This window comes from Triticum aestivum, chromosome 1D (genome assembly GCF_018294505.1).
Source record: "Triticum aestivum cultivar Chinese Spring chromosome 1D, IWGSC CS RefSeq v2.1, whole genome shotgun sequence".
Lineage (NCBI taxonomy): Eukaryota > Viridiplantae > Streptophyta > Magnoliopsida > Poales > Poaceae > Triticum > Triticum aestivum.
Genome location: NC_057796.1, coordinates 158,613,422 through 158,622,926, shown reverse-complemented (window position 1 = coordinate 158,622,926; position 9,505 = coordinate 158,613,422). Strand labels below are relative to the sequence as shown.

Genomic DNA, 9,505 nt, shown 5'->3' with positions numbered 1-9,505 from the left:
TCTCAGGACACGGGCACACAACTTTTGCACGAATGGCGACAGATGATTGAATTGGCCACAGAAAAATTAGAATCAGAGAGGATCACCGGAGCAGATTACATTACAGCACACATTTTGTCCTCCGGAGATTGCGCAAGATCACTTTATCATTTCTTTTCCGGGAAGCTAGCTAGCGAAGATCACAATTAGTATCAATTTTAGAAATGGTTGCCGCACAACTAATTTGGGGAATCTAATGATGTCGGTGTACACGTATGCCAATTCGCGGATCCATTGACGCCTTGGAGGGCATCCATCCAACCCATGGACCTGTCAAATCATCAGATGTCCCTCAAAGTGCCCTACAATCTGCCGCAGGTAGGTAGAGAGAGACGACGCGAATCAAAATCATTCACCGCGCCGTTCATCGCCAGAACAAGACAAATATTCGATCCCGTATAATATAAGTATAAACAATGGGATTCGCCGTATATTTGTTACGAGTATAATAGCATGAAGAACATGGTGGGGGTGGGGTGGGGTGAAGCGAAGGTAGCGCAGAACGTGCAGCCACATATCCACGATCCATCCATATATTGGACGGGACTGAAACTGAGCGCACTCACCTCACCACCACCTTCTTCTCGGCCGAAACGTACGGTTCAACGTCGAGCGCTAGGTATCGAGGCGAAGAGCATTGACCATGAGGAAGGTGTGCCCCAACCTAGACCGGGAGGACGGCCTCGACACCGTGCTGGAGGTGCCGGTCCCCGAGCTCCACCAGGAGGTGCCGGCCCGCCGGCGCCGCACGGTCAACCTCAAGGCGTGGATGCGGTCGCACATGCACATCGATCACCAGCATATGCATCGCCGTGACGGCGTGCAGGCCATGCTCGGCGTGATGGGCGCGCCGCTGGTGCCTCAGCCCGTGCAGCCCAGGAGGCCCATGGGCGGACGTGACAGCAAGGAGCCCCTGGTAAGTCCCGTACCGTACGTGCTTGGATTTCATTTTACCACCGATCGATCCACTGGATCAGCATTCAGCCAGCGGGAATGCGGGATATCGATATTTGTGATTTTCACGGCTAATGAACGGTCCTTGTATTTTCAGGAGCTATCCAAGGCGAGGTATATAGTGGAGCAGTACGTGGCGGCGGCCGGCGGCGAGGCGGCGCTGAGCGCGGCGACTAGCATGTTCGCCATGGGGAAGGTGCGGATGAGCAGCACTACATCCAAGAGCAGCAAGGCAACAAAGAAGGGAATGGGCGAGGTGCACGGGGGATTTGTAGTGTGGCAGAAGAAGCCGGAGCTCTGGTGCGTGGAGATGGTCGTGGCCAGTGGCACCAAGATGAGCGCCGGCAGCGACGGCAAGGTTGCGTGGCGCCAGACGCCGTGGCAGCAGCAGGCCCACGCCTCCCGGGGACTGCCGCGACCGATCCGCAGATGCGTTCAGGGTTTGGACCCCAAATCCACGGCGGATCTCTTCTCCAGCGCCGCGTCTGTCGGCGAGGAAGCAGTCGACGGCGTGGACTGCTTCGTGCTCCGCGTCGACGCGGAACCCTCCGCTCTGCACGCCCGCAGTGGCGCCGACGTGGAGGTGATCCGGCACGCGCTATGGGGATACTTCAGCCAGAGGACGGGGCTGCTCGTCCGTCTCGAGGACAGCCACCTGCTGCGCATCCCCAGGCCGGCCGACGCAGCTTCCGCGAGCATGTACTGGGAGACCACCATGGCGTCCACCATCGGCGACTACCGCCCCGTCGACGGCATCAACATCGCGCACGCCGGCCGCACCGTCGTCTCGGTGTCCCCGTTCACGAGGGCCGCCGGAGCAGTAGACGAGGCCGACGCCGACGCCGACGCGCGCAGGAAGAGACCGTGCACGTGCATGGAGGAGACGTGGAGCATCGAGGAGGTGGAGTTCAACATTGCGGGGCTGTCCACGGAGTGCTTCCTGCCTCCCAGGGACCTTGTGCTCAGCGATTCCAAAGACCAGCCGCGGCACAACAAGGAGCAAGGCGATAAGGCGGCAAAGGGTGCTCGGGACGGCGACGGTGGCTGCGGGATCCGCGCGGCTGTGCCGAAGAAGCCACTTGTTCCGGTTGTGACTGGACTAGGTTGGTTTGGTCCGGCCAAGGTTGCCGCGGTTGACACCTTAGACGCTGCCGACGAGTCCAAAGACACCACGTACGCATCCACAAGATGAGATGGAGCCGTATGTAGGGCGGCATAATAGGCACTAGCTTGACGGAGGCGCGCTTTGCCGCGCCCGTCAGCAAATTTGAGATGTACTACTTCGTTTCTTTCTCTACGATGGACATCCAAAAGCTTCGTGTATGCATCAATTACAAGTGAAACACAGGAAAACGTCTTCATCTGTGAGCAACTCCTTTTTTTCTTCCGAACACGCAATGTATCTTTTCATTGATAGACATGAGAGGACAAACATAAAAAGAAGGCGGCACCACACTAAGTGTGAGTTGGAGCAGAAGAATTAAGGGGTGCTCATCCCTCCAACACACGACAAACTAAACACGCCTAGCCCAATCTCATAGAACGCAGAGCACAAAATGCCGAGTCACATCCAAAGTAGGATACTCCGGAAGGACGACAAAACATTGGACCAAATTAGATCGACGTACCGTCCACCCAAACCGCCAAGTGGACAGCAAAAACCAGTCAGACCTGAGAAAGGCGACGTCCAAGAGTCACCGATGACGGAGTACATTGCGTCCCAAAGGCTCATACGCACGGTAGCATAGTTCACCAACCCGAGTGGATTGCACAGAGACCGAAGCTCGCTGAAATCACCAATGCCAACCGTGAAAGGGGATTGGGGTTCCACCGAGACGCTTCGAACGAAGTGTGTGACACTTATTGACGGAGTCAAAACTAGCAGAGGTTCCGAGCTAATAGTCTTGAAACAATGGTAACAAGGAATTCAACTGCATCAATTCTCAAAAAAAATCCCGCACGGATATCCTTAGCCACAAAGTGGTTATCCTTGAACACAAAGTATTTCTGCGCTCGGTATGTGATAGCATGACCTAGCTCTGACAACACATCAATTCTCAAAATATGTCTACATACATATATGTAGTCCATAGTGAAATCTCTAAAAGGGCTTATATTTATAAGCGAAAGGAGTAGAATGCTCCCCAAAATAACAATCCAGTTTTTGGCACATGCTCCAAACAGGAAATGACCCAGTTCTCTAGAGAGTTAGTAAATCCAATACATAACCGTACAAGGCCAAGGGGTCGGATTCCCAACAAGCAAAAGCCAATCTATGCATCCAAACTGATAACTGAACTCTCCAAACCTCCAACATAAAAAACTCGGCCAACACCCTGACAGGAAACAAGGTCTCAATCCAAAGAAAGCGCTCACCCCGTATACTACTAGGCAATCCTGTGGAACAAATTCATACTCACTTGTTGCATCATGCCCTAGCCTACTGTTCTATTCAATTGCTGTCGGTAAAATCAGCGTCTATGACGTCACCACCATCGCCTGTCTTCTCAGATGGGCCTGTAGAGTCAGCAGCGCCGTCAGCTCCAGGGGTAGGGCCCGACCCCTGCTGCTGGTAGAGGGACTGACCAAGCTGCATCACTTCTTGGTTCAACGCAGCTAGTGCATCCTTTATCGTCTGTGTCGATCCACCAGCAACGGCGTCCTGGAGTTCCTTGAGCTTCCCCTCCACCTTCTCCTTGACATCGCCTGGGACCTTGTCTCCGAGCTCCTTCAGTTGTTTCTCAGTCTGGTAGATCACAGACTCTGCCTGGTTCTTGGTGTCAATTGCGTCCCTCTTCTCCTTGTCCTCCGCCGCGAATTTTTCAGCTTCTTCCACCATCTTCTCTACCTGAATAGTTTTTCATTCATGTTAGTCCAAAGGATCAGCAAAGTTTTACACTATGCAAATTGAAAAGTTTCCGTTATATTGAGTACCTCATCCTTTGGCAGTGTGCTGGCTCCAGTGATCGTAATGTCCTGCTTCTTCCCAGTGCCCTTATCCACCGCAGCAACAGACAGAATGCCATTGGCATCAATATCAAACTTGACTTCAATTTGGGGAACACCACGCGGAGCAGGAGGAATTCCATCAAGCCTGAAGCTACCAAGGGATTTATTGTCCCTAACAAACTCTCTTTCTCCTTGGAGAACATTAATCTCCACACTAGTCTGTCCATCAGCAGCCGTTGAAAAGACCTCTGACTTGGAGGTAGGGAGGGTTGTATTCCTTGGGATAATCTTGGTCATCACCCCACCCAGTGTCTCCAAACCAAGAGACAGTGGCGTAACATCAAGAAGCACAATATCGCTCACATCACCCGACAATACTCCTGCCTGTTGACATTTTGCATGTGAGATACACCAGACAGTTCAATCTAGCATGTTACCATTCTAGAAACATATGAGAGATAATCAGCCAGCGCTGATGCCATAGCCAAAAGCCACAACATAGCAACAACACTATCTAGTAGGCCAAACAAACAGTTTACCATATTCTTTTGGCAATTTCACTTTGAGAGCTGTGTCTGGGGCCATATGTTCGGCCCAAATTTTGCAAGACAGATTATTATCTGCTTACATTTTAATAAAGAGGTATAGGATAGGAACATCAGGTTCCTAACTTTGGTGACTATGAAGAAATGATTTTCATGAACTCACCTGCACTGCTGCTCCAAGAGCAACAACCTCATCGGGATTGACTGTCACATTGGGATCCTTTCCCGTCATTTTCTTCACAAGATCCTGAACAGCTGGAATTCTTGTGGAACCACCCACAAGAATCACCTCGTCTATTTCTTTAAGTGACAACTTCGCATCTCTAAGAGAATTGTCGACAGGTGTCCTCAGCCTGAAAGACACTTAAAAATAAAAATACTAGCAACAATTGGCTAAACTAAATACAGCCATAACACTCGCCAGATATTCAAAAAAGCAGTTGTTAAAAGCATGTGAAGACAACCATGCAGACATGTATGCTTTCATCCAAATATTAACATGAGGCGTGATACTGTACCTGTCAAGAAGATCTGAGCATAGCTCCTCAAATTTACCCCTGGTAAGTGTTGTCTCAATATGCTTGGGCCCATCAGCAGTAGCTGTAATGAAAGGTAAACTGAAAAAACCAATAACAGGTTTAGAAACTGAGATACAAAAAGCACAATGTTTGACACCAAAATGGGAGGCTGAGCCAACCAACCTGATATTTGTTTGGGTCAACGATGACAATTCCATCTTGGCCTTCTCAGCTGCTTCTGTAAGACGCTGGAGAGCTTGCTTGTCTTTTAGCAGGTCAATACCCTCATCATTCTTGAAGCTCCCAGCCAGCCAATCAACAATTCTCTGGTAACAGAATTATTTGTGAGAACATATAAATCATGCAGAATCATAAAAAAGGTGCTGAAGACTCATGCGAACAAGGGCGAAGGTTATCAGTAAGTGTGAGATAAGGATGTTATTTCATCTCTTTGGCTGTCAAAATGCACATACATACTGCCTAATGCAGATTCTAATAACTGAAAGACACACGACCTCACTGGTAACGAGCATAGATGTTATCTGTAACCAGGGATCCAATGAAAAGCGTAAGATACTTAGAGCCTATTATGCTGCTCACACATTGCTCTCCTGCCTGTAGAAGACTAGAACCAGAGAATTGCAAGCAATTATAACTTTTTTTTGTCAAGTAAGAAACTCAATAAACAGTGAAGTGTACATCCCTTTTGCATTCCTATTATGCAGGCAAGACTACAAACACAGAGTACATATGCAAAATTGAGGTACGTTCTAACCAAACAAACAGCAAACAAGATGAAGCAGACTAAATAAGTTCGAAATCACACACGAGACAGATGGGCATATGAAGAATACCTTGTCAAAGTCATCACCACCAAGGTGAGTATCACCAGATGTAGACAGCACCTCAAAAACACCATCACCAACTTCGAGAACTGAAAGCAGAGCAGTAGGTATAATAAGCGGGGTTATGGACCATATGGTCATACAGATAACAAAAAGAGTAGAACTTGATTAAGAACAATCTTGCATTGCTTATCAAAAAGACTAGAGAGGACAGATGTCTTAAAATAATGGATCAAAATAGAATAATTAGATAAAATAGGTTTCCATTGCTGAACGCTCCATCCAATCCAGCATGCAGAAGTAACAGAACATGCTTCCACTAGTATATTATAGCCCTTGCTGGTGCCTGCTTAGTACTTTATGAGGGCCTATACATAGTGTTAGAAGGGAGAAAGAGGGATTGGTGGAATATGTCGTTGTATTGCTTGAGCCTCGTGGGCATATATATAGGAGTACATGATCATCTTGGAGTACAAGGCAAGGCAGGACAAATCCTAGTCTATCTTATGTTTCCTAATGAATCAATATAATCAACACCCCCCCGCAGTCACAACGGTAGCGACGCAGACGGTGAGACTGGAGAAGAATCCGAAGGCAAGCCGACGGACCCCCCCCCCCCCACACACACACACACAATCGTAACGGTCGACGCATCGCGGAGTCGGTGCAGCCGCGGGGACCGCATATCGCGGCACTACGACCCGAAGGGGCGACACACGAGTCGATGCAGCCGCGAAGAGAACCACGGGCGGCGGCGCTGCGGCCCGACGGGGCGACGCAGCGGCAGCCCGATGCTCGATCGGCGGAGAGGCGCGCGGTACTCGATGACAATACGTGCACATGCGGTTGATCAGACCGAACGCACGACGAAGACGAAATAGATCGCGTGCTTTCGAGTGATCAAGTCGATTGCTCGCGGGTCGATGAAGTCGCTGAGTACGGACGGAAGGGAATTGGCGTGGTGCGATGCATGCACACCCGCACGCAAGCACACATGCACATGATGCACAAGTAGAAGACTTGCACACGAGATGTAGCAGCGGTGTGGATGGGCAGCCCTCTGGCACATGAGCGGACGACCACACCACGCGGCAGTCCACTATGCCCGCGCGCGGGACGAGCAGGACGCGCCAGGAGCCGCCACATCAGCCCATGTGACGCCGTTGCATGCGTCAAAGCCGGGTATCCTGCAGCAACTGATCCAGATCTGATCCGTTGTCGGAGTAGAGGCGTGATGCAGATGACAAACGACGGTGAGCGACGCAAACCGATCTTAGATCGGAAAACCAAAAAAGAGACGCCGACCAAAGCGACCGGCGAGAGAGAAAAACCCGGATCAAAGGATCGGAAAAAAGACTCTCTAGGGCAGCCGGTCGACACGACCGGCGGACGAACCCTAGGTACGGGCGGCGCGGCCCCCGGCGACGGTCATGGAGGCCGACCGCCCCGGGGGCGGCGCGCAAGTGCGGAAGCGGCGCGGCTAGGGTTTAGGATCGACTTGCGATAGATACCATGTTAGAAGGGAGAAAGAGGGATTGGTGGAATATGTCATTGTATTGCTTGAGCCTCATGGGCATATATATAGGAGTACATGATCATCTTGGAGTACAAGGCAAGGCAGGACAAATCCTAGTCTATCTTATGTTTCCTAATGAATCAATATACTCAACACATAGATTTTCTACTACGGGAGCCTATACATATATTTTCCATAAGACAGACGAATGTTAAAGAACTTATTGTTGATCAAACAACATTTATTCTGCCATAAGATTACATTTTTGCAGTGCAATGTAACAAATTATGTAACCTGCGTATCTGGACAGATTTCAGTGAACTGAAGTAACACAGAATACATCGAATAGTTGACCACCGAAAGCTTATCTATAGTCATATTTTTCATGGTGCTGCATGATCAGTATAAGTAAATATGTAGCTACTTTGATTATTAACTACTGAAACTATGCAGATTGCAGCAGTTACTGGGCGTCAATTTTCCTTGCAATGGGCATACATAAGACCTCAAAATTCATGATACATACCTGAAACATCAAAGGTGCCTCCTCCCAGGTCAAAAACCAGAATTGTTTCATTGTTCTTTTTTTCAAAACCATATGCCAACGATGCCGCGGTAGGCTCGTTTATGATACGGAGAACATCCAGGCCTGCAATGCGGCCGGCATCTTTTGTAGCCGTCCTCTGGGAGTCATTGAAATAAGCAGGAACCGTGATCACTGCCTTGGTGACTTTGTCATTTAAAAACTTTGACGCATCATCAACCAGCTTTCTCAGGACCTGGATAATAAAGGATGTTCAGAAACACTTGCAAATCTGATAGAAAGGTAACACCTGGAAAGTGAACCGACGACTGATATATACACAGCTAAAAGAATGAGCATATGCACTGCTATTCATCTCTAATAGAACTTCTTGAACAATTTGCAAAATAATAAAGCATCTACATCACTGGGCGGTATCAATTCAGCTGTACTCACGTTTTCCATAGTGACTGTTTACAGTTATGTAGAACAGTTTGTCTAATTCACATCTAGATGTTTTTTAAGGATGTCACATCTAAAGTTTCACAAATAACGCAGCAACAAGGGACCGAAAAAAATAGACAAGTATAGTGGACATGAGGTTAGATGTGACATAACTATGTCACATCTAGATGTGTCCTAGACAGACCCTTATTTATTTACCTGTGCAGAGATCTCCTCCGCGGCGAACTGCTTGCCAATTGCTGGGCAATCGAGCTTGACGTTGCCGTTATCGTCCCGGACAAGGCGGTAGGAAACCTGCTTGGACTCCTCGGCGACCTCGTTCATCTTTCGGCCGATGAACCTCTTGACTGAGAAGAAGGTGTTCTCCGGGTTGACCACCGCCTGCCTCTTGGCGATCTGTCCCACCAGCCGGTCCCCGGCCTTGGTGTAGGCCACGACCGACGGCGTGGTCCGCGCGCCCTCGGCGTTGGTGACGATGGTGGGCTTGCCGCCCTCCATCGCCGCGACCGCTGAGTTGGTGGTCCCGAGGTCGATCCCCACCACCTTCTCGCAGGCGACGCGCAGTGGCCGCCACCGCCGCCCACCACGGCCGTACACCACCGCGGCCGTTCGGAGGTTGACGGAGGGGCGCCGGGCGCCGTGGTGGACGAAGAAGGGGGTCGACGTGGGGAAGGTCGTGGTCGCCATGGCTGAGAGCACGAGCAGTAACCCGGGGGGTAGGGATTGGTGGGGGTGCGAAACCCTACAAGGGGCAGGAAGTTGAAGGAAGGGGCTGGTGGATTCGCGTGGGTTTTGCGGGATTGAGAGAAGAGAAATGGCGAGAGGCCTGGGGAAGGATAAGGAACGGGAGGAAGGTTTTATAGGGTTTTCGATTCGTGTGGGGAAGACGCGCTGGGAGCCAGCCTGTGGCTTTCTTCTGCCCTGCTTTTGGTATTTTCGCGTTCTAGATGTTCCTATTTTGGCGTTCTATAGATGTTTTTGACGCTTCCAGAATTTTAAGGAACCTTCCTAGTCTTATTTTGATGTTTTTATTGCTTGGCGCTGTTATAAACCTTCTCGATAAAATCTGCTTATCACGTCGACTGGAGACATCAGTTCGATTAATACTCCTATGTCCCATGTTATGCCTTCGACGTCCAGTGGTTCTAATC

The 9,505-nt window shown here is 49.9% G+C and overlaps 2 protein-coding genes across 2 annotated transcripts; one reads left to right on the top strand and one right to left on the bottom strand.

The window, feature by feature from the left end:
* Positions 1-512: 512 nt before the first annotated feature.
* Positions 513-2,365, top strand: LOC123166966 (uncharacterized). Its single transcript, XM_044584804.1, has 2 exons — positions 513-955; positions 1,091-2,365. The coding sequence occupies exons 1-2, from the start codon at positions 683-685 to the stop codon at positions 2,183-2,185; spliced, it is 1,368 nt and encodes a 455-aa protein (XP_044440739.1). The 5' UTR covers positions 513-682; the 3' UTR covers positions 2,186-2,365.
* A 721-nt stretch (positions 2,366-3,086) lies between these two features.
* LOC123180825 (heat shock 70 kDa protein 6, chloroplastic) lies at positions 3,087-9,194 on the bottom strand. Its single transcript, XM_044592966.1, has 8 exons — positions 8,553-9,194; positions 7,893-8,145; positions 5,860-5,939; positions 5,189-5,331; positions 5,006-5,104; positions 4,651-4,840; positions 3,928-4,326; positions 3,087-3,841 (listed from the first exon to the last, which is right to left on the bottom strand). Exons 1-8 carry the CDS (start codon positions 9,039-9,041, stop codon positions 3,446-3,448), a joined length of 2,049 nt encoding a protein of 682 aa, XP_044448901.1. The 5' UTR covers positions 9,042-9,194; the 3' UTR covers positions 3,087-3,445.
* Positions 9,195-9,505: the final 311 nt, after the last annotated feature.